This window comes from Salmo trutta, chromosome 26 (genome assembly GCF_901001165.1).
Source record: "Salmo trutta chromosome 26, fSalTru1.1, whole genome shotgun sequence".
Lineage (NCBI taxonomy): Eukaryota > Metazoa > Chordata > Actinopteri > Salmoniformes > Salmonidae > Salmo > Salmo trutta.
The window spans coordinates 39886310-39910900 of NC_042982.1; the positions used below are offsets into that span (position 1 = coordinate 39886310).

The following is a 24591-nucleotide window of genomic DNA, read 5'->3' on the forward strand; positions in this document are numbered from 1 at the left end:
GGAGGACCTGAGCCCTAGGACCATGCCTCAGGACTACCTGGCATGATGACTCCTTGCTGTCCCCAGTCCACCTGGCCTTGCTGCTGCTCCAGTTTCAACTGTTCTGCCTGCGGCTACGGAACCCTGACCTGTTCACCGGACGTGCTTGTTGCACCCTTGACAACTACTATGATTATTATTATTATTTGACCATGCTGGTCATTTATGAACATTTTAACATCTTGACCATGTTCTGTTATAATATCCACCCGGCACAGCCAGAAGAGGACTGGCCACCCCTCATAGCCTGGTTCCTCTCTAGGTTTCTTCCTAGGTTTTTGGCCTTTCTAGGGAGTTTTTCCTAGCCACCGTGCTTCTTTCACATGCATTGCTTGCTGTTTGGGGTTTTAGGCTGGGTTTCTGTACAGCACTTTGTTCCAACATCTAGTGGAAAGCCTTCCCAGAAGAGTGGAGGCTGTTCTTGCAGCAAGGGGGGGGGGGGCGGCATCTCCATATTAATGCCCATGATTTTGGAATGAGATGTTCAACGAGCAGGTGTCCACATACTTTTGGTCATATAGAGTAAATGTAGACATTTTGATTAGTTGGTAAAGAGTGTGAGAAGATTCAACAGGGACTTCTTTACTAAAGCTTGGTTTTTCATTATACACATTTCATAGTTGAAACTGCATGCAGTGGCTTGCTTTGAGGCACGTTACTAAGGAAAAATTAGCTGTGATCATTTTAAAACAAAACAAACAAAAAAGAATATCAAAACACAGAATTGCATAAATTAATCTTATTTCAATATTGCAGTAAAATCCAACTACAAAAATTAAACATCCATTAATTTTAAGCTGTTTTTGTTTTCCAAGTAGACATATGCATCATAAAATACACAAGTAAAGGCAACACAAAAGGAGAGACATTAAGAACAAGTTGCAATTAAGACCGTTAAGGAACAGATTCATTTTGCATTGGGTATTCAGCTGTCATAACAAAATAATATTGAAGGTGAGGGGTAAAGTCAAACACAGAGGCATGTAAATCAGTATTATCGCACAGTAAAACATTACGTACAGGCTGGACATGGGGCAGACAGGGGTCCTTAAAATGACATGCTTCAGGTCAAGTAAAACAGTTAGTCCTGGACTAACTGAGGACTCTCAGTAAATGAGTGTTGAAAACATTGAACTGAGAGCCAGGTTACTGGCAATGCCTACTCAGGAGTCCTCTAGCAGATGCAACGCTCAAGATGGCCACTGCCAGTTTTCAATTTCACCCTATAAAAAAAAAAAGGGGGATGTTTTCGCGATCGGGTTTTAAAATCCATCAGCTGTAAGTACTATAACTTCCCAAACACGTTAGGAAAGCACCAAGGCTTTATGTGCAAAAGTTGCTCCTACACAACTGTAGGAGGTGCCACGTGCCAGCATGATCATGATAACAAAGGTGTTCACACAACAATTGTTGTTTTGACTATACTAACATCTTAATTCTCAGTCCTTTTGTCATCTTGTTTCTCTTAAACAACATATATTGCAGCATGAAGTAACAGTTCTCACCAGTCAGGGGGCGTGTCAAACAAAGGGGAAGAGAAAAGAAAAAAAACAGGCACAGAAAAGGACACCACAGTCATTTTGGGGGTTTCCCAAACAGTTACCAATCTCTGAAAATTAACTCATATTTTCCTTTGGCCACTGTGTTGGTAGTTTAACATCACCTTTTTTCATTTAAGTGAATCGTCAACAAAAACCCAGATCTAATTTCACCACAGCTTATCTACATTTGGCAAAAATAAAAGTAAAAAAAAAAAAATGATATTGGTCACAGTTTCTCTGCTGAATGACTTTGGACAGGCAGCCCCTGTCTGTCTCGTTGCAACAGTATACAGTTGGAACAGAAATGGTTGAGTAAAAAGAATCATGGGACAAAAAGAATCATCGGAAGTGGAACAAAAAAGCCAAAACGCAACGGAAGACTTTAAGCCACTGGCTAGTTGCTGCTCTTCCTTCTCCTGTATGTCATACAATTATGTTGTTTTTTCTTTCTTCTGTCGTTGGTCTCACGCTGCAATCTGAGGCACGCCGTTTACACAATCCACTTCCTGAACTCTCTGACTCTCTTAACCCTTGAATCTCAACTGGCTGTTTCCAAAAGCAGGAAGCAGCACTTATGCCAAAGAAGGAAAAAATAATGCATTGTCACGCATGAAGAAACTGATCCAGAAGTAAGGATGAATAGTCATCATATCTATAATAACAATAATACAAACACACCTCCCAAAAACTGAGAGGGGGGGGGGCAGAGTAGCGGCTTCAGGTGTGTGCTGGTCACAGTACTGCCTGCTTTCCATGGGAATGTTCTAGAGGGGGGGGTGATCTGAAAGGAGAGGTGAGATGGGGGGGGATAGGTGTTAGGAGAGGGAAGGAAAGGAGGAGGCGAAGAGGAAGAGAGGAGCTCACATCTCCTCTCTCTCTCTCTCTCTCTCTCTCCATGAGCTCTACTCCCACTCTGTGGTGCCGGGAGGTTTGGAGGTCAGGTCAAACATCACCCGGGAGATGCCAGGGATCTTCTTGATCTCATTTACCATCTTCAGCACCACCTGGGGAGACATGCGAGAGAGCGAGAAGGGTTAGAGCTGGAGACCGTGGTTTATACATCTGCACTGAGAGTAATGTCTGATCCCCATCTCGCGGCGAGCGGTAGTACCTCCTCGGGGATGTGGTTTCCAGGCGTGGCAGGTATACCGGTCATGAAGTCGCTGGTGATGAACGTTCTGACGACCACAGAGCGTCGGCAGGACGGCTGCCTCTGTGAGGAATCACGGTCAAAGTGCAGAGGGGTCAGGATGACCGGCATCTGACTGATCTTCCCAGAGTAACCTGGGAGAAAGAGGGTACAGAATTACCACACCAGACAGGGTTAGCAACGAGCACCTCATAAAGGGAGGCTGGTTCTACAGGGATGGGGGTTTGAAATCTTTTCACTATTCAAATAGCATCATGATTGTTTTGTCGGATATCTGAAATACATGTTTTTGTTTAAACTTAAGGTTTTAACCTGAGTAATGCTGCGCGAGGGAAAAGCTAGCGCTCTATTGCTGCATCAGTAGACAGCCTGGTGTGTGTTGGGAGCGACCAGACGGAGGGAGAGAGCGAGACGCCAACGCAACGCTAGCTAACTTGTAGCAGCCACAGTGTTATTTATCATCCCATATAATAGCTAGCTAGGCTAATTAAGGCCGCATGCTGTGCTTTCTTCCCAACCCCATAAACAGCAGCCTATCAAATCTAATGTTTCACATGCGCGGAATACAACCTGCCGGTTCCTCGTTGTAGCCTGCTCCTTCTCATTTCGCTAACTTTCAAATCCCTTATTTTATTTCAACTTGCATTGCATTAGTGAACTCACTCCACATTGAGCCTCTCGGCTTCTTTGATTGGCCAACAAACAAAGTTACCCGTCTTCATGGGGCGCACCGTGCACATCATAAAAACTACCTTGAAAAGTGTGTTGTTTCCAATACGTTAATAATTTGAAAATGTCATAGTATATCCTTGTATGTAACAAAGTCACATTAATGTTTTAATATAATTCCGAAAAAGCCTTTTTGTTAAAATAGGCCTATAATTTCTCTCTTGCCAAAATGAATACTGACACAAGTATTTCAATACTAACGTCCGTTTAAATATTCGAATAACCGTGCACATCCCTAGAGTTCTACACATTGTATTTCTATACTCTCTACTGAATCCAATAATAATTTCTATCCAGCCCTTTTGCTCCCCTCCTGAAGCAGGAAACCACTTACCAGACTCTCTGAGGATGGAGTGGGCCACAAAGTCTGCCTGTCTGAGTGTGCTGAGAACACCCGTGGTCAGGAAGGTGGGGGTGATGTCTGTGGGGGGCTCCTTCACATGGGACCCAAATACATACACAACTCTGGAGGGAGAGAGGCAGGAGAGAGGAAAGACGGTCCATATGGCATCCCGCTAGCAGTAACGGGTTCTACTTCATCTACTGTGTACTGTGTTACCTGTTGATGGTGTGGCACATGCGAGGGATGAGTCTGGCCAGGAACATGAGGGATTCCCAGTGTGGTGCCTCTTTACTGGTGACCCCACACACATAGCTATAAGACCGACAGTCACCCTACATACAGAGACAGAGAAAGAGAGAGAACAGGTTAGGAGCCTCTTTACTGGTGACCCCACACACATAGCTATAGGACCGACAGTCACCACACACACACACACACACACACACACACACACACACACACACAGAGAACACATGGTAAAGCTTCAGCTAGATCACTTATGCATGCTGTAGAGGTTCACTTGACCAACACTTCATTATCGTGATGATTAGTTAATCAAAAGTGATCTATCGGGGTCCATCCTTCACATTTAGACTTCATTAAGAGACTCTGGGGTTATTTGAGGCCTTTCTCTTCTCTCTCTGCTCCCAGCCAAACTCCACAGAGAACAATAAGCCCCTCTCTGTTAACACTCCTGTGTCTCTCCTGGTCCACTTACCAACACACAGACACACATTGACTGTTTCTGGGATAAATATATATCTCTCAGTGGCTTTCAGCAGGAAGTGTGGAGGAGACATCCACCACTGAATGGGCGGAGCCAGCTGTGTCATCATTCCATTACCATGCACTTGTCAACAGACAGACATCGTTCAACCAAAGCCTGAAGGAAATTAACAGAGAGCAGTAAATCTCCAAAACACGCATTGGCAGACATTGCCACTAACCACAGATCTAGGATCAGATTACCCCTCCCCAATACTAACCTAAACCATTAGCTGGATAAACAAATATATCTGACCCGGTATCAGCGATTATGGGAAGAGTTCTACCTACTCAGCCCTGGCGGTAGCAGTGCCATCCTGTTATAGTGAGAAGGAGATGGCTTCTGGGTGAAGGAATAACAGGAAGAGTCTAACTAGTCCTGACGTCAGAGCCCAAACCACAGGCTAACATTAGGCCTAGCTATACCACACACTGTCAGAAGAGAGGGACAGAAAAGAAAACAAAGACAGGTTCGTACTGTGCTGTCTGTTCTACAGTGTGCAGACACTATGGATTTCTCATTTCATGAAAATAAAGCTTGTATGAATTTGAGAAATAAACCAATGGAAAAACAGACAGAGCCATATAGCCTAGGTAATGTAGTGGGGCAGACAGAGCCATATAGCCTAGGTAATGTAGTGGGGCAGACAGAGCCATATAGCCTAGATAATGTAGTGGGGCAGACAGAGCCATATAGCCTAGATAATGTAGTGGGGCAGACAGAGCCATATAGCCTAGATAATGTAGTGGGGCAGACAGAGCCATATAGCCTAGGTAATGTAGTGGGGCAGACAGAGCCATATAGCCTAGGTAATGTAGTGGGGCAGACAGAGCCATATAGCCTAGGTAATGTAGTGGGGCAGACAGAGCCATATAGCCTAGATAATGTAGTGGGGCAGACAGAGCCATATAGCCTAGGTAATGTAGTGGGGCAGACAGAACCATATAGCCTAGGTAATGTAGTGGGGCAGACAGAGCCATATAGCCTAGGTAATGTAGTAGGGCAGACAGAGCCATATAGCCTAGATAATGTAGTGGGGCAGACAGAGCCATATAGCCTAGGTAATGTAGTGGGGCAGACAGAGCCATATAGCCTAGGTAATGTAGTGGGGCAGACAGAGCCATATAGCCTAGATAATGTATTGGGGCAGACAGAGCCATATAGCCTAGATAATGTAGTGGGGCAGACAGAGACATATTGCCCAGTGGGTAATGTAGTGGGGCAGACAGAGACATATTGCCCAGTGGGTAATGTAGTGGGGCAGACAGAGACATATTGCCCAGTGGGTAATGTAGTGGGGCAGACAGAGACATATTGCCCAGTGGGTAATGTAGTGGGGCAGACAGAGACATATTGCCCAGTGGGTAATGTATTGGGGCAGACAGAGACATATTGCCCAGTGGGTAATGTAGTGGGGCAGACAGAGACATATTGCCCAGTGGGTAATGTAGTGGGGCAGACAGAGACATATTGCCCAGTGGGTAATGTAGTGGGGCAGACAGAGACATATAGCCCAGTGGGTAATGTAGTGGGGCAGACAGAGACATATAGCCCAGTGGGTAATGTAGTGGGGCAGACAGAGACATATAGCCCAGTGGGTAATGTAGTGGGGCAGACAGAGACATATTGCCCAGTGGGTAATGTAGTGGGGCAGACAGAGACATATAGCCCAGTGGGTAATGTAGTGGGGCAGACAGAGACATATAGCCCAGTGGGTAATGTAGTGGGGCAGACAGAGACATATAGCCCAGTGGGTAATGTAGTGGGGCAGACAGAGACATATAGCCCAGTGGGTAATGTAGTGGGGCAGACAGAGACATATTGCCCAGTGGGTAATGTAGTGAGGCAGACAGAGACATATTGCCCAGTGGGTAATGTAGTGGGGCAGACAGAGACATATTGCCCAGTGGGTAATGTAGTGGGGCAGACAGAGACATATTGCCCAGTGGGTAATGTAGTGGGGCAGACAGAGACATATTGCCCAGTGGGTAATGTAGTGGGGCAGACAGAGACATATAGCCCAGTGGGTAATGTAGTGGGGCAGACAGAGACATATAGCCCAGTGGGTAATGTAGTGGGGCAGACAGAGACATATAGCCCAGTGGGTAATGTAGTGGGGCAGACAGAGACATATAGCCCAGTGGGTAATGTAGTGGGGCAGACAGAGACATATAGCCCAGTGGGTAATGTAGTGGGGCAGACAGAGACATATAGCCCAGTGGGTAATGTAGTGGGGCAGACAGAGACATATAGCCCAGTGGGTAATGTAGTGGGGCAGACAGAGACATATAGCCCAGTGGGTAATGTAGTGGGGCAGACAGAGACATATTGCCCAGTGGGTAATGTAGTGGGGCAGACAGAGACATATAGCCCAGTGGGTAATGTAGTGGGGCAGACAGAGACATATAGCCCAGTGGGTAATGTAGTGGGGCAGACAGAGACATATAGCCCAGTGGGTAATGTAGTGGGGCAGACAGAGACATATAGCCCAGTGGGTAATGTAGTGGGGCAGACAGAGACATATAGCCCAGTGGGTAATGTAGTGGGGCAGACAGAGACATATAGCCCAGTGGGTAATGTAGTAGAATTCTTCCGCTGCTCTTTTTGCTACATACTTCAGTCTGAGACTCAAAATGAGCGGTGTTGTACCAAACAAAGTCATCAGTGATTGGATCATCTCTAACAAAATCAGAGTATGGCATAGCATTTGGACGGAGCAAGGAGTTTGGGTAGCCAGGCAAGTTGACCACAGAGCCCAGTTTATGTAGTGGGGCAAATGTAGACAGAGAGAGTGAAGAGGCCTACTCCAGAGAGACAGAGAGAGTGAAGAGGCCTACTCCAGAGAGAGTGAAGATGCCTACTCCAGAGAGAGTGAAGATGCCTACTCCAGAGAGACAGAGAGAGTGAAGAGGCCTACTCCAGAGAGAGTGAAGAGGCCTACTCCAGAGAGAGTGAAGATGCCTACTCCAGAGAGACAGAGAGAGTGAAGAGGCCTACTCCAGAGAGACAGAGAGAGTGAAGAGGCCTACTCCAGAGAGACAGAGAGAGTGAAGATGCCTACTCCAGAGAGACAGAGAGAGTGAAGAGGCCTACTCCAGAGAGACAGAAGAGGCCTACTCCAGAGAGACAGAGAGAGTGAAGATGCCTACTCCAGAGAGACAGAGAGAGTGAAGATGCCTACTCCAGAGAGACAGAGAGAGTGAAGATGCCTACTCCAGAGAGACAGAGAGAGTGAAGATGCCTACTCCAGAGAGACAGAGAGAGTGAAGATGCCTACTCCAGAGAGACAGAGAGAGTGAAGATGCCTACTCCAGAGAGACAGAGAGAGTGAAGATGCCTACTCCAGAGAGACAGAGAGAGTGAAGATGCCTACTCCAGAGAGACAGAGAGAGTGAAGAGGCCTACTCCAGAGAGACAGAGAGAGTGAAGAGGCCTACTCCAGAGAGACAGAGAGAGTGAAGAGGCCTACTCCAGAGAGACAGAGAGAGTGAAGATGCCTACTCCAGAGAGACAGAAGAGGCCTACTCCAGAGAGACAGAGAGAGTGAAGATGCCTACTCCAGCAGTACCAGAGGGAGTATTTTGGTCAGCTACTGCCCTGACTCATACTCACTTCATCAAGAGAGAAACAGAGGGATGGTCAGAGAGATACTCTCAGAAAAGGGGAGATATGACTAGACTCCAGCATCAGAGGAGCTGAGCGATTAGCTGAAATTTCGGTTTAGTTTCGGTTTTTAAATATTGAATAAAATAAGTCTACATGTAATTGGTATGAAATGGCTAGCTAGTTAGCGGTGCACACTAGTAGCATTTCAAATCAGTGACGTCACTCGCTCAGAGACCTTGAAGTAGTTGTTTCTCTTGCTCTGCAAGAGCGACAGGGAGCGATGCTTCATGGGAGGCCGTTGTGCTCAGCAGGTCCCGGGTTTAGAGCCCAGGTTGGGAGGGTCAGAAGCAACACTTACTGTGTGTGTATATGTGTATATGTGTGTGTGTATATATATGTATGTATGTATGTGTATAAGTCAGAGGTCACATTCCGACAGACACCCCATGTCAAGCAGTGCCTAGAGTGAGTAATACTGTAAGAAGTGATACCTGGACTCCCACAGTCTTGATTGGCAGCAGGAAGGCATTGAGTGAATGTAGACTGGTGATCTGCAGGAGTTTTTCCTCCTCCTCGTCTGATATACACGACTTCACTCTCTGCAGCAACGTGTGGGGCTGGAGGGACAGAGTAAGTTATGATTATTATTAGCTAGTCTGACATATATTTACCTAGGCAAGTCAGTTAAGAACAAATTCTTATTTTCAATGACAGCCTAGGAACAGTGGGTTAACTGCCTTGTTCAGAGGCAGAAAGACAGATGTTTACCTTGTCAGCTCGGGGATTCAATCTTGTAACCTTTTGGTTACTAGTCCAACGCTCTAACCACTAGGCTACGCTGCCGCCGACATACGTAAGTTATCAGCATGTTGGTGCATAAAGAAGGACAGTTGGGGTCAATTGCATCAACAGTCCAACAGTCCAGAGCTCCATGTCCAAAACTCTTATTAGTACCGTGTTCCTGTCATAGACTAGTGATGCTCTGCTCTCTGACCTTTTTCACCATGGCAGAAAAGTCTGTGATGATCTTGAGGATGTTGTTGGTCTCAGCAAAGTCCTTACAGATGTAGGGCTCGTCTGCACAGATCACTCTGATGGCCAGGCCAGGACCTACAGGAAAGGGTTAACAATACAGATCACTGATGGTCAGGACCTACAGGAGAGGGTTAGCAATACAGATCACTGATGGCCAGGACCTACAGGAGAGTGTTAACAATACAGATCACTCTGATGGCCAGGACCTACAGTAGAGGGTTAACAATACAGATCACTGATGGCCAGGACCTACAGCAGAGGGTTAACAATACAGATCACTGATGGCCAGGCCAGGACCTACAGCAGAGGGTTAACAATACAGATCACTCTGATGGCCAGGACCTACAGCAGAGGGTTAACAATACAGATCACTCTGATGGTCAGGACCTACAGGAGAGGGTTAACAATACAGATCACTGATGGCCAGGCCAGGACCTACAGCAGAGGGTTAACAATACAGATCACTCTGATGGCCAGGACCTACAGCAGAGGGTTAACAATACAGATCACTGATGGTCAGGACCTATAGGAGAGGGTTAACAATACAGATCACTCTGATGGCCAGGACCTACAGGAGAAGATGGGGTTAACATTAAAGCCATAGACATTCTGCAAAACATTACAAATTACAGTAACAATTCCCTGTCTTGGGTCAGTTAGGATCACCACTTTATTTTAAGAATGTGAAATGTCAGAATAATAGTAGAGAGAATTATTTATTTCAGCTTTTATTTATTTCATCACATTCCCAGTGGGTCAGAAGTTTACATACACTCAATTAGTATTTGGTAGCATTGCCTTTAAATTGTATAACTTATGTCAAACATTTTGGGTAGCCTTCCGCAAGCTTCCCACAACAAGTTGGGTGAATTTTTGCCCCTTCCTCCTGTTAGAGCTGGTGTAACTGAGTCAGGTTTGTAGGCCTCCTTGCTCGCACAGGCTTTTCAGTTCTGCCCACAAATTTTCTATAGGATTGAGGTCAGGGCTTTGTGATGGCCACTCCAATATCTTGACTGTTGTCGTCCTTAAGCCATTTTGCCACAATTTTGGAAGTTTGCTTGGGGTTATTGTCCATTTGGAAGACCCATTTATGACCAAGCTTTAACTTCCTGACTGATGTCTTGAGATGTTGCTTCAATATATCCACAATTTTCCTACCTCATGATGCCATCTATTTTGTGAAGTGCACCAGTCCCTCCCGCAGCAAAGCACCCCCACAACATGATGCTGCAACTCCTGTGCTTCACAGTTGAGATGGGGTTCCTCGGCTTGCAAGCATCCCCCTTTTTCCTCCAAACATAACGATGGTCATTATTGCCAAACAGTTCTATTTTTGTTTCATCAGACATGAGGACATTTGTCCAAAAAGTACGATCTTTGTCCCCATGTGCAGTTGCAAACCGTAGTCTGGCTTTTTTATGGCTGTTTTGGAGCAGTGGCTTCTTCCTTGCTGAGCGGCCTTTCAGGTTATGTCGATATAGGGCTCATTTTACTGCGGATATAGATACTTTTGTACAGGTTTCCTCCAACATCATCACAAGGTCCTTTGCTGCTGTTCTGGGATTGATTTGCACTTTTCGCAGAAAAGAACGTTCATCTCTAGGAGACAGAACGCGTCTCCTTCCTGAGCGGTATGACGGCTGCGTGGTCCCATGGTGTTTATACTTGCGTACTATTCTTTGTACAGATGAACGTGATACCTTCAGGCGTTTGGGAATTGCTACCAAGGATGAACCAGACTTCTGGAGGTCTACAATTTTTTTTCCTGAGGTCTTGGCTGATTTCTTTTGATTTTCCCATGATGTCAAGCAAAGAGGCACTGAGTTTGAAGGTAGGCCTTGAAATACATCCACAGGTACACCTTCAATTGACTCAAATGATGTCAGAAGCTTCTAAAGCCATGACATTTTCCAAGCTGTTTAAAGGCACAGTCAACTTAGTGTATGTAAACTTCTGACCCACTGGAATTGTGATACAATGAATTATAAGTGAAATAATCTGTCTGTAAACAATTGTTGTAAAAATTATTTGTGTCATGCACAAAGTAGATGTCCTAACCGACTTGCCAAAACTAGTTTGTTAACAAGAAATTTGTGGAGTGGTTGAAAAATGAGTTGTAATGACTCCAACCTAAGTGTATGTAAACTTCTGACTTAAACTGTATATAACATTCTATTCTGTGTTGGTTCTAAATGTTCCACGACTATATCTCTGGTCTAAAAAAAATATATCCCAATGCCCCAGGGCAGTGATTGGGGACACTGCCCTGTGTAGGGTGCCGTCTTTCAGATGGGACGTTAAACGGGTGTCCTGACTCTCTGTGGTCACTAAAGATCCCATTGCACTTATTGTAAGAGTAGGGGTGTTAACCCTGGTGTCCTGGATAAATTCCCAATCTGGCCTTCATACCATCACGGCCACCTAATCATCCCCAGCTTCCTATTGGCTCATTCATCCCCCATCCCTCTCCCCTATAACTATTCCCCAGGTCGTTGCTGTAAATGAGAACGCGTTCTCAGTCAACTTACCTGGTAAAATAATGGATAAATAAAAAAATATATAGAACATTCTATTTTGTGTTGGTTCTAAATGTTCCACGACTATCTATATCTATATATATCTATATTTATATCTATATATATATAAATATATATATATCGATAGATAGATATCTATCTAAATAATATAATAATATATATAATAATATAAATAATATAAATATAATATAAATATAATGTTCTGTCCTGTGTTGGTTCTTAATGTTCCATGACTCTATATAGAACATTCTATTCGGTGTTGGTTCTAAATGTTCCATGACTATATATAACGTTCTGTCCTGTGTTGGTTCTAAATGTTCCATGACTCTATATAGAACATTCTATTCTGTGTTGGTTCTAAATGTTCCATGACTATATATAACGTTCTGTCCCGTGTGTACGGTGGGGTACTGACCAGGGAAAGGGTGTCGACAGACGATGTCCTCTGGCAGTCCCAGTTCTCTGCCCAGTGCCCGAACCTCATCCTTATGGAAGTCCTTCAGTGGCTCAATGACTTTTCCCTGGAGGGAATGAGAGAGGAGACAGTTCAGATCAGAGTTGTGAACTCAAGTCGCATGACTTGGACTCGAGTCACAAATTTCATGACTTGACATAAAATAAAATAACTTCAGAATTGACTTGGACTTGAGACTGATGACTTGAAAAATATCTGGCCAAGATTTGTAATGTTTTGTCATTAATTTTGTGGCACAGAGACTCAGTGAATTACTCTCCACGCAGCCAGAGACAGTATCGCACTTTCAAAAAAATAACAAATAACAAAAAAAGATTGCCTAATTAAACGCACTCTGCCCTCTGATTGGACCAGCAAACTGTCAATCAACACAGGTTGGGTGAGCTAGCATAGTGAGAAAGTTTTGGGGGATTGTATTTTAATAGGCTACATATAGTCTACCATTTGTATTTATACCTTGGCTTATTCGATCTGTTCACTAACACAGGCCTACGGCATTACACCAAATTATTGTTTCAAAATGATAAAATATTTGCTTCAGAACCAAAAGGTAGTGCATCTTGACTGTTTACCAGTCATTAGCATTGGTGCGCAAAGAGTAGCCTACCTATGCTAATATTTATCCATATAAAGTACCGTTTAGCAATCTGCTACGGATGCATCTTTTCCACAACAATAGGCTAGCTGGTGATTTGGTCATTTTCCTATTTCAGATAGGCCTAGTTTGCGTGGGTTATAATTCTATACCTCAGTGGTGGTACTATGTCTGAAGATAGCTGTGACGTTGCACTACCTTCATTTCTTATGAAGATGTCAACAACAACAACAAAAAGAGTCTGGGGATTTAGTTATGATATTTGAAATTGACTGCTAACATGAATTACTTTCAGCTCAAAATGCAGGTGTAAAACACACTTTATTTCTGTATCTTGCGGTTTTGAAAATGCACCACCACCCAGGGCGCGGGGGTGGCAAGCTTTGAACCACTCCTTTTTGTGGGTTGCGGGTCAAATCCACTGATCTAGCGAACAGATGGCTGATTTGCTATAGGATCAGGTGCAGTGCAAATGTTACATTGCAGGGAGAGAGAGGATTGACATAAATATCGTTTGGTGATAAGAATATGAACCGGCAAGCTCACCAGCAATGGGGTATCAAGCAACAATTACAAGCAGAGGTTTACTGGTCTTTTTGTATGTGAAAAATGGCTTGAAATTGATATTTGTATATCAAAATTGCTTGAAATGTGTTGTCTGTAATGTGCGGGTGAATAAGGGAATCTGACAATGTTACTGCCGATGTCCAATGTTTACTTGACCCTCTGCATTTCATACATGATACATCTTGTGTCACACTCAATGCGGTCCCCACACACCCCACTTGTACTCCATTAGTTCCTGGTGGAACACTCACCCATCTATATTGTCAAAAATGTGTTGTAGACAAAATAATGAAAAGGGCTATCTGGTAGCCTCAATAAATAAAACAGATTTTTTTTGTTGAACAAGTAATTGCCTGTATAGATTTTTTTTACATGACTTGCTTTTAGACTGCACGACTTGGACTTGACCCGCTCAACTTGGGATTCGACTTGAGACTTGGACCTTGTGACTTGAATAATAGTGACTTGGTCCCACCTCTGGCTCAGAAAGCTCTGATACATGCTTTCAAGGTTGTGTTTGAAGTTTGTTTCAGTGTGTGTGTGTACCTCGTCTCTGAGCTTGCGGATGAGTTCTGTGTCGTTGTGGTGTGTTTTGATGACCTCTGCCTTGCCGCTGGCGAGGTGAGAAGCACTCTCTATGAGGTCTGGCCTCAGGGTGCCCTGGGCTAGGAACACCTCTTCCGGCTTCAGGTTCATCTCCCCTATCACCTCATTGGCCACCTACAGACACCAACCACACACACAGGAAGTCAATTCAATAGTCTTTTTTTTTTGACAGACAGACAGACAGACAGAGACTCGCAGACAGACTCTCAGAAAGACAGACAAACAACAGACTAGGACTAAGATAAAGTTCAGGACAAGGTATGAATCCATGTGGAAACTTTTCGAATATTAACATTATTCATGGGACCAGCTCCGTTGCTAACTACCTGTGCCATTGCTAACTAGCATAGCTGGTCCATTGTTCCAAAGAGTTATAGGATATTAGAATTATCTTGTCTTAACCCTTGTCATCTTCCACCTTAGATAACAGACAGGCAAGACACACTCACAGACACAGTACCTTGACGAAGGTGTCTCCAATGATCTTCCTCTTCTCCTCAGGGTTGGTGGTCATGTTGAGGGTCTTGCTGATGCGTTTCCGTGGCGTCCGGTCTTCGTCGGAGATGGGCAGGGTCGTTGTGCCGTTATAGAAGGTGTGTGCTGCGTTCACCACTGGAGAGAGAGAGAATTATAGTTAAGTTAGTGATATTTTTTTCATATACACAGCCAGGCACATGTATGCTACATTCGAGTCCATTCTGGACAGGTGTAGCACACCAGCATAGCTTTACCTATCACTTTTAAGGTTGACCCCCAGCTTGGCTTGACCTCTCAGCTTTTAAGGTTGACCCCCAGCTTGGCTTGACCTCTCACCTTTTGAGGATGATGCCCAGCTTGGCTTGGCCTCTCACCTTTTGAGGATGACGCCCAGCTTGGCTTGGCCTCTCACCTTTTGAGGATGATGCCCAGCTTGGCCTCTCACCTTTTGAGCATGATTTCCAGCTTGGCTTGGCCTCTCACCTTTGAGGTTGATGCCCAGTTTGGTGAGGGCCTCCTCAACGCTCTGGCTCTCTCTCTTCCTCATAAAGCCGTTGTCGATGTGCACCGCGATGACCTGCTCCTGGTTCAGAGCTTTGTTCAGCAGGGCCGTACACACCGTGGAGTCCACCCCGCCACTCAGCAGAACCTGGGAACAACATTGGACCAGACATGTCAATCAACACAACGCCAAGACTAGAAAAACATTCTTTCACCTCCATTTCCCTCCCCCTCCCTCTCTCTCTGGAGGGACAACCCGCTTTCTGGGAGCAGAGGAAGTCGATCACATTGTTTCCGCAGAGAAAACAGTGTAATTTCACTGTCTAATTGAGTGTTTAATAGCTCAGATTAACTTACTACGCCCTCCCAAGGTCTCTATGTTCTATACTTTGGGGCTCATGTTGTACACCCACATACTGCATCAAACCATACTATAGATTCCTCACCAGTACTTTGGACTTGCCAACTTTCTCCTGAATCTCTGTGATACAGGACTGCTGGCGGTTCTGGACAGTGAAGTTGGAGGTGCAGCCGGCGATCTCAAACAGGAAGTTACGTAATATCTCTGTTCCCCGCTCCGTCAGGTCCACTTCCGGGTGAAACTGGGTCCCATACAGCTTCTTCTGCTCGTTGGCAATACCTGTCAGAGAACAACGGGGGGGGGGGGGGGGCAGTGGTGAGATGTGGGTGATCAAAGATGAGGCGAATGAAGGGAGGGAAGAAGGGGATGGGGAGGGAAGGGGATGGGGAGAGAAGAAGGGGATGGGGAGGGAAGAAGGGGATGGGGAGGGAAGAAGGGGATGGAAGAAGGGGACGGAAGGGGATGGGGAGAGAAGAAGGGGATGGGGAGGGAAGGGGATGGGGAGAGAAGAAGGGGATGGGGAGGGAAGGGGATGGGGAGAGAAGAAGGGGATGGGAGGGAAGAAGGGGATGGGGAGAGAAGAAGGGGATGGGAGGGAAGGGGATGGGGAGAGAAGAAGGGGATGGGAGGGAAGAAGGGGATGGGGAGAGAAGAAGGGGATGGGAGGGAAGAAGGGGATGGGGAGGGAAGAAGGGGATGAATGCCAATGGTCTTCAAGATCATATTGTGTAATTGACTGAACGTAGGGAAGTATGGCAGTAGACTAAATTAGTCTCAAATATAAATTTTCTTCCAGGCCCAGGAACTTTCCCAGAATGCTTACCCGCAATGATGCTTCCTGACTGGGCCACCACCTTGAAGCCATCAGCCACCTTGTCCACACTGTCCCCATGAGTCAACAGCACCAGCTCCTCCTTCTTAAGGCCCCTGACAACATCAAGTCACACACAGGGTCAAAGGTCAGACAGGAAGTACATTCACACACAGGCATAATGAAACCTAAAATAACTCCACCCATATCTGGAACCAGAGGGAACAAAGCAGCAGCAAGCAGCCACATGGTGCTTGTGTCGAACTGTGTGTGTCTGAAAGACGACTCGCTCGCCGGCCGCTATTCTCTGGACTGTGCGGTGGTGGCAATTTTCCTTTTTCTTCACCACAGTAAGAGGAAAATTCTTTGAGGGAGGAACGGGTACAGCTGTGAGACGGCTAACTCGTTTTACGACCAAGTCAGCTGTATCCAAACAGCGACTAATCGTTAGCAAGCTAGCCACCATGCTAGTTCGCTTTTGTGGTTTTACTTCGACAAGAAAAGTGTTTTACTGGTTACACCCAGCTATCTTTTCTAATATGTCTTTTCGGAAATGGTATCCGGCCATCACACCGAGTGCCACCGTTGGAGATAACCCACTAATCGCGAGCTATCTGACTAGCCTAACACGCTAGTTTTTTCTGACAGCTAAAAACATAGCATCCCAGCTATGGCGACAAAACCATCTCCCACTCCAAGGAGAAGATCCCGGCACAAATGTGCTCCTGTGGAAACACGATATCGACCAAGGCCAACCACTCGTTCTGCTCCGCTTGCCTTGGGCTGCAACATGCCAGGGAAGCGTTAGCCTCCCCCAGCTCCTGTCCACACTGTGCCCACTTCACTGTGAAGAGTCTCCGTTGCAAGCTGGCACGCCAAGCTAGCCTGAGTCAACAGGACCCTAACATGGGTGCTTGTGCCCCCAATGGCTCATCAGAGGTGATGGATATCCCCACGGGGAATCCTGGAGCGGCGGCTAGCGCAAGCTGGGGCGACCAGCTCCACGCTATTGCCCCGCTGTTGGGGGACTCCAGCAACGACCTTGCGGCCTCCCTGCCAGGCTTCCTGACTGGAGGTGAAAAGTACTCCATGGGGTTCTCCTTTGAAATCGTCGGACGGCGACGAAGACTGCTTCATCCCCTCCGGCCAGGCCACCAAGCCTCCTGCCAGGGAATCCGAAACTGGAGACGCAGGACGGGGTCCATCCCTACCAGCTCGCAGTGTGGACCTGCAGGATGTGTGCAAGCGCGCTGTAGACAAACTGGTGATTCCCTGGCCCAATGCAGTAGCAGAGAGCACCACGTCCCGCTACCAAGGTAAGAGGCTACCCAAAGCCAAACGGGCGGCAAGGCAATTACTACCAGTCTTCCCAGAATGCCTGGAGGTTATCCGTACCTACAGTACACCTTTCTCTTCCAAGAACCCTGTCCAACGTGGGTTCGGTGTTGGACTGTGTTGACATGGAAGGGATTGGGCTTGCCCACATGCCTCCCATCGAACCCCTGGTGGCTTCCCATCTACACCCCAACCAGAAGTCCTGCTTTAGTTTTTGTTTGTAAGCAGGAGTATAGAATTATGGTGAGATTTGCCGAATGGAGGGAGCGAGGGAGAGCTTTGTACGCGTCTCTAAGTGTGGAATAAAGGAGGTCTAGAGTTTTTTTCCCCTCTGGATGCACATGTGACATGCTGGTAGAAATGAGGTAAAACTGATTTAAGTTTGCCTGCATTAAAGTCCCCGGCCACTAGGAGCGCCGCTTCTGGATGAGCATTTTCTTGTTTGCTTATGGCCTTATACAGCTCGTTCTTAAGTTGGGGTGCGACCCACGAGGGCAGAACGGTGAGTGGGGACCCCATCTCCATTTTATACACAAACAGCCTGGAACTCCTTGGTGTCCCTAGCATTAAAGTATTTTCTCCCATTTCTGGAGGGTCGTCATGTTTCTAGTCATAACAGACAATACCACTGTTGTGGCTTACATAAACAAACAAACAAAGGGGACTGCGATCCCTTCACTTACACACACTGATACACAGACTGAATATGTGGAGCAGTTTGCACCTCCAGTCACTGAGACCTACTCATGCACCGGCAGTACTGAATCTGAGGGCAGATTTACTCTCCAGGGGGAACCCTCTATATGAGGAGTGGAAGCTCCACCCAGAGGTAGCCAATCAGGTTTGGATGCACTACGGCACCCCAGCAGTGGAGCGTTATGCATCGATGGAGAATAAACTGTTCCTGAGGGATCGAGACGCACCGATAGGAGTGGACGCATTAGCGCACGAGTGGCCACGCGTCCTCCTGTATGAATTCCCCCCGACTGGCCCCGATTTCCCTCACCCTAGCCAGGGTGCGGGAGAAGGGTAGGTCTCTCATACTAATAGCGCTGCATTGGCCAGAGAAACACTGGCTAGCGGAGATCAGTCAACTACTATGCGGTGAACCGTGGCCCCTCCCTCTGCGTCAGGACCTACTGTGCCAGGCGAGATGTTCCATCCTCACCCAGAACGGTTAGCCCTCTGGACCTGGCCCGTGAACCGCTTAACTTGAACACTGCCGGGCCTCCCCCAAAATGTCATTTAGACTATTCAGAGTGCTAGAGCCTCGTCCACCAGCTCCCTTTAAACAGCACGTGTTTGAGGAATGGTGCAACAAGTCACAGACAGTGTCATTCCAGTGCTTTGTCTCTGTAATCATGTCGTTTCTACAGGAATTATTATTAGACAAAGGCTTTTTCTACTATTAAAGAATCAGGCAGATATTTTGGCTTGTCATGTGGGTTTTGGGAGCACGACAGTTTTATGAAGGGTGCATGTCGTTTGTGTTGCCCCGTTGTGGGACAGTTGTTTTGGATGCTCTATGCCAACAGCCTTTTGCGCCCCTGGATCAGGTGGATCTGAAGATGCTTTTAATTAAAGACAACTCTATTACTAGTACTGGCCTCTGCCAAGCGTGTAAGTGACATTCTGGCACTCTCAGTGCACTCGTCATGTGCAGCCGGTACCCAGTAACGATAGCATCATTGTGGCCAAACCCTTTGCCTTTATCCGTAAGGTTATTAACCCAACTTTGATGCGTCTTCCCCTTGAGCTGAAAGCTTTTTTTATCCCCTACCGTTTTCCTCTCCGGATGCATATGTTGTGCCCAGCACTCTACATGTACAGGACTAAGGGGTTTAGAAAATGTCATTAGATGTTCATTTCCTGGGCGAAACCTTACACCGGTGAAGCGTTCACAAAACAGCGCCTATCCCACTGGATAGTGAGGGCCATTGCTTTGGCCTACACAAGTAAGGGTCTCCTGCTGGCCTACGGCTCATTTCACTAGAGAAATGGCTACACCCTGGGCTTTATTTAAGGGTATATCTATCCAAGATATTTGCTTAGCAGCGAGTTGGGCTTTGCCACATACATTTGCAAAGTTTTATAGGCTTGATGTCACTGCATTGACCCTGGCGCATACTGTTTTACGTGTAGGATCTTCTCAGGGAAGGGCCCATTGTGCGGTGTATTACACAGGGCAGTCGGTCGTCAGGATAACTTGTCTGGCAATACGGGAGTCAGATTATCCCATAAGGGAAATACCGAAACTGATGCTTGAAAGAGAATTTCAGGTTACGACTGTAACCTCGGTTCTCTGATAGCATGAGTGAGGTATTCCACCAGACCGCCAACCTTGCACGAGCAACGAAGAGGCGTTGCTTATTTTTGAACGACTCAGAGACGCTGCGTCAGACCTTTTATAGGGTAGAAGAGATGTCCCTCCCTGACGCACAAATCTCGACATCCAGCCTATCATGGCTGGCGTAGCGTAATAAAGGCTTCTGACGAATACACTGGGGGCGTATCTCATAAGTGAAACACCGAAATGAATACTTGAAAGAGAACTGAAGTATGTGACCGTTGGAATTTTGATCCAGTTCGCGTCAATCACATGGCTCTGGGACAAACCAATCAAAAACACTCGTTTTTGCTCTTCTAACCATTAACCTATTTTCTCAGAGTGGTAATGGTGAAACTGTTTTCTATCTGCCTACACTGAAGAATCTTTAGTTCTTCCAACCCACCTGAAGAGAGAACAGGTGTTGTCCAGTCCGATGTTGAATACTCCATCCTCTCTCACACTCTTCCTGTGTACTGTTCCTCCAAAAACTTTATTCATCATCTGTGGAGAAGACAATTGATCATTAGCCTCTTAAATCTGCATTTTGTATTGATTGAAAGAACTCCTTTCATTTGTATGTGATGTGTACATAAGAAAGTGATTCTTAGTGGGTTTTATCCAAATGATCTGTCTTATGCTAAGGTCTTCAGGAGGGAGGTTTCATGTGTGTGTATTTCTCAGGGCCCTCCTACCTGCATTCCATAGCAGATACCCAGGACAGGCTTTCCAATGGTGAATATGGCAGGGTCAAACCAGGGGGCATCCTCAGCATACACAGAATTAGGACCACCAGAAATGATGATCGCTCTGGAGAGAGAGAAAGGGGGAGGAAAGTAAAAAAAAAAAAAAAAGGGTATAAGGAAGGAGGATAAATATTCAAAGGCAAAAGACAAACAATCAACGTCATCATACACAACAACAGAGTAGTAATTTCATACTAATAGCATAGACATGAGCATACAGCTGTTTGAAAACCTCTCTCTAGTGGGCCCATAGTTTAGACATTCTCTATTGTCTGTTCAAACTGAAGCATTCCAAAAAGGTGAGTGTGTGTGCACATCTATTCTGTAGGGGTGGAGAGACGATTTCGCAAACTGTAATGGAAAAATATTGTCTCCTAAAAAAGCCCCCCCTGCCCTCTCTCTCCTTTCTGCAGAGAGACGGGGACCTCTCCTGTAAACACACACTCCCTCCCTCCAAGGTCAGATAATACAAAATATACAGTAACATTTCATATATTTACAAAGACCTGCTTAGTCTAGCCACTGGTTTGTCTTCCTTTGTATAGGGCTCCAGGCTCTCTCATTGGCTGTCCTGACAACTGTGTTCTTCCACAGACGATGGACAGATAAAGAGGGGCTCTTGGGAATTATCACAGTGTCATTATTCTGACAGGTTCTCTCTGTCACACCTACATTTATGCATTTTCTTTTTTATTTCAAAATGTTTGGTCCAGGTTCGTCGACTTTGTAAATGCCACCCAGGTGCAAGTGTGATGTCAGTCAGTCTCACCTGAAGCCTTGTTCTCTGATGGCGAAGGCTGGCGTCTCTAGTGGGAGGATCTCTGAGCGGACAAACAGCTCTCTGACCCGCCTGTCAATCACCTTGCCGTACTGAGCCCCGGCGTCCAGGATGACCACTGCCCCCTCACATGAACCATTCTGAGGCTCAACGCTGCTGATGTCCAGCTGGGGGAGAAAGAACGCACACACACTGTCCTGACCACGTGCGAACACTCAATCAGGATAACCACATAGGCCTATGTGTGGAATAGCCTTCAACAATGTTGTTTTTAATGAAGATACAATAGTCTATTTTCCCAACACAATGGTTGAACCAGTGGGTGTTCAAAAACCGATGCAAACCGTTAAATTCATTCAAAAGACAGGCAAAACCATTTGCGATGGTGAATGGCCCCACTTCGCTAATCTCATTGTGAGGAACGGGATTCATTAAGGCCAGAACACAATTTGAGACATGCGAGTCTCAGTACTGAGAATAGGACACGCAGAATCACGAGTCCAACAGAAGCTAGGGGCCTGAGCATGGTCCAGTAGGGACCAGCTTTGATAAACTGTCCAGTCAAGTAGGGGCTTTAACCTGCCTTTTGAGATTTCTAGTGACCAGATAGATGCTTCAAGCCAGGATTCACAAGCCAGTGGACGTTACTCTAGAATAGATATATCGAAACAAGTTGTTTTGCAGTTAAATCTATATGCCCGCCCCTTATGCATGATTTATGTAGGCAGCCATTGATTCATTGATATGGCAGTCAAGTGTTATCAAGGGAGATAGTGACTGTCTTAAAAATCACTATGGTTACAAGCTTAATATTCTTATCAAAACTGTACATTTCTCATTCAATACATTGGGGCATTAGACGTGGGCAAAACAAATTCAACTCACTGCTCTAGTAGTAAATTGTGAAATTGAGATGTCCCCACGTGGTTTCTGACACTCCGTACTTCCGTCAATGAAAAACAACAGGCATTCGCTCGTGTATCAAGCACTGCAAGTGACACCATTAAAGCCCTAAAACTGCGAGCCACACATTGCATATAAAACCGCGTCGATATTGGATGTGGAGTTGTTATACTGGGCCTGCTTTCCCGGAGAAAAGTAAATAACGATGGTTGGCCTTTTGCTGCAGCTGGCACAACTGTGTGGTGGGTGGACAGACTGGAGACCGGGCGCTAGCTGGCTAGTCATAGTTAGCTAGCCACCAACCCGATTCTTTATGTTAAATGACAGAAAAAACATGCATGCTCGTAACACAATCTCGAACTGTTGCTACGAAGTTGAAATATATATAAAGTCCACGACAATCTGTAACTACATTGCTAACTATCATGCTAGTGAGCTAACAATATCGGGCTATTGCTAACGTTAGTTCGCTAACTACAGTAGTCGATATCCAGCTGTGCGGCTACCGTGCGGCTGCAGCTAGCTAAGCTAAATTACACGCGGCTTCTGCTAGCAATGTCTCCAACATAAAATATACAATAGTGGCATAAAAGTTAAATTCACTATCTGCTGGAGGTTTATAAAACCCTCCAAAACATACATTTAAAAGACGAGGCAACAGGCATGAAGACGGGCATCTCCGACGGAGGTGAACGCACGCCGCAAGTTTGCTGAAAACACGACACAGGCCGTAACTAACCGGGGACTCCCAGCGCCCATGTCCCGCAGCCGACAACCACCGACAGACAGCCGATACACATTGAACGAGAAACGGGATATGTTGCTTCCTTGGCGGCACACAGGCCGTTGTTTGACTGACCTTGGTATCTCCGTTGCACAGAGCCATGGATGAGTGTAGCGGAATGAACTCCTCTCCTCGGTCTTCCAGATAGTACGCAACAGAGAGAGACTAGTGGCTGCTCGCTGAGTTGTTGCGCCGACCGCTGACGAAAATGTGTGCTAACTAGCGCTTCCGTAGCTACAATACTCACTGTCTGGATGGCTTTCTATGACCGTGCACTGTCCGACCACTTCGCTCAAAGACTGTCGCTGTCCCCTCCCCTCTCGGAGAGTAGTGACTGTCTGCGTGGGAATAAGGGCTTCCAGGGAGGAGTACTCCTGGATAATTCAGTGGAAAAGTTTATTATGGAAAAGCTGCTGCAGTTTTACAAGGGGATGAATTCGACCTATGTCTATCTATATCACGTGAATAATGTAAATAGTATGTAATTGATGGAGGACTAAACACCACTCCATTGAGAAAGACGTTTCTGGGGATCATTTTGGATCCCTCTGTGGGTGAAGTATAACGGGAGCTATGAGGGGACATCCAGACAACGGTATGTCTGGATTATGGGTTCAGCTTCAACTAAATGAACAGAGTGTTTGTACACTCAACTGTGTGTTAACATGGTACACTGCATGTAATAGACAAATATGAAGAGGAGTCTTCTGATCACACCATGAAAGATGCAATAGTGGCATAAAAGTTACATTCACTATCTGTTGGAAGGGACTGTTAAAGAAGGTTCTCTGCTGTTGGAGTAGATGGAAAATGGACGTGTGAACTTTACTGACTTTATTGTCCCCATGGGGAAATGTTGTTGCAGTGTCATGTACACGTTTAAAGTGGTGTTTAAATACAAAACAAATTGACAATACAACTTTCATAATGGTTACATACCAATAAAAAGAGGCTAGCCTGCTGGCCTTACTGAGTCGATAGGAACATTAGCCAAAGCTATTTAGGAGGGATATCACACCTGGCACAAATGAATGTCTAGTTGTGTTTTTCCTGCTGATGGCTGCCCTATACCTGCGCCCAGAGGGGAGTAGTTCAAAGTCTGGGTACAGGGGGGGCTTGGTCTAAAATGATTTTGTGAGCCTTGCAGAGGGCCATGACCTTAAAGATCTCATCCAGGTCTGACTGTTTGGCTCCAAGTACCTTGCTTGCTGTGGTGATAATCCTTCTCAGCATATTTCTCTGGCTGACAGTGGCATTGCCAAACCAACAAACAATACAAAAAGTTAAAATACTCTCAATGAAAGATTTGTAAGACAGAGTCAGTAAAGTACAATTAACATTAAAAGATACCAGCTTTTTGAGAAGGTACAGTCTCTGTTGGCTCTTTTTATAGATCAGGTCTGGACATTTACTCCACTGAAGCTTATTGTCCAAGAGGACACCCAGGTATTTATATTCCTCTACAATCTCTATGTTCTGACCTCTGATAGATGTTGCAGAGGTAGGTGTTGTACGCTTCCTGAAGTCTATGCACATCTCTTTGGTCTTGTTGGTATTGAGGACCAAGTGTGATTCATCAC

At 45.9% G+C, this 24591-nt stretch overlaps 1 protein-coding gene across 1 annotated transcript; it reads right to left on the minus strand.

Moving 5' to 3' along the window:
• Nucleotides 1–605: 605 nt before the first annotated feature.
• Nucleotides 606–23307, minus strand: LOC115163755 (GMP synthase [glutamine-hydrolyzing]). Its single transcript, XM_029715914.1, has 16 exons — nt 23087–23307; nt 21316–21491; nt 20496–20610; nt 20207–20304; nt 16152–16255; nt 15414–15607; nt 14950–15115; nt 14450–14601; nt 13930–14103; nt 12162–12267; nt 9169–9284; nt 8666–8791; nt 4019–4134; nt 3794–3924; nt 2692–2864; nt 606–2584 (listed from the first exon to the last, which is right to left on the minus strand). Exons 1-16 carry the CDS (start codon nt 23111–23113, stop codon nt 2483–2485), a joined length of 2076 nt encoding a protein of 691 aa, XP_029571774.1. The 5' UTR covers nt 23114–23307; the 3' UTR covers nt 606–2482.
• Nucleotides 23308–24591: the final 1284 nt, after the last annotated feature.

Excerpts from the sequence above, each read along its gene's own strand:
- LOC115163755 (XM_029715914.1), bottom strand. The coding sequence starts at position 23,113 with ATGGCTCTGTGCAACGGAGATACCAAG. Across the intron at positions 21,492-23,086 it reads TGTGCAACGGAGATACCAAG|CTGGACATCAGCAGCGTTGA; the intron begins GTCAGTCAAACA and ends TTTCTCCCCCAG. Across the intron at positions 14,602-14,949 it reads ACTGGGCATCAACCTCAAAG|TGGTGAACGCAGCACACACC; the intron begins GTGAGAGGCCAA and ends CTCTCTCTCCAG.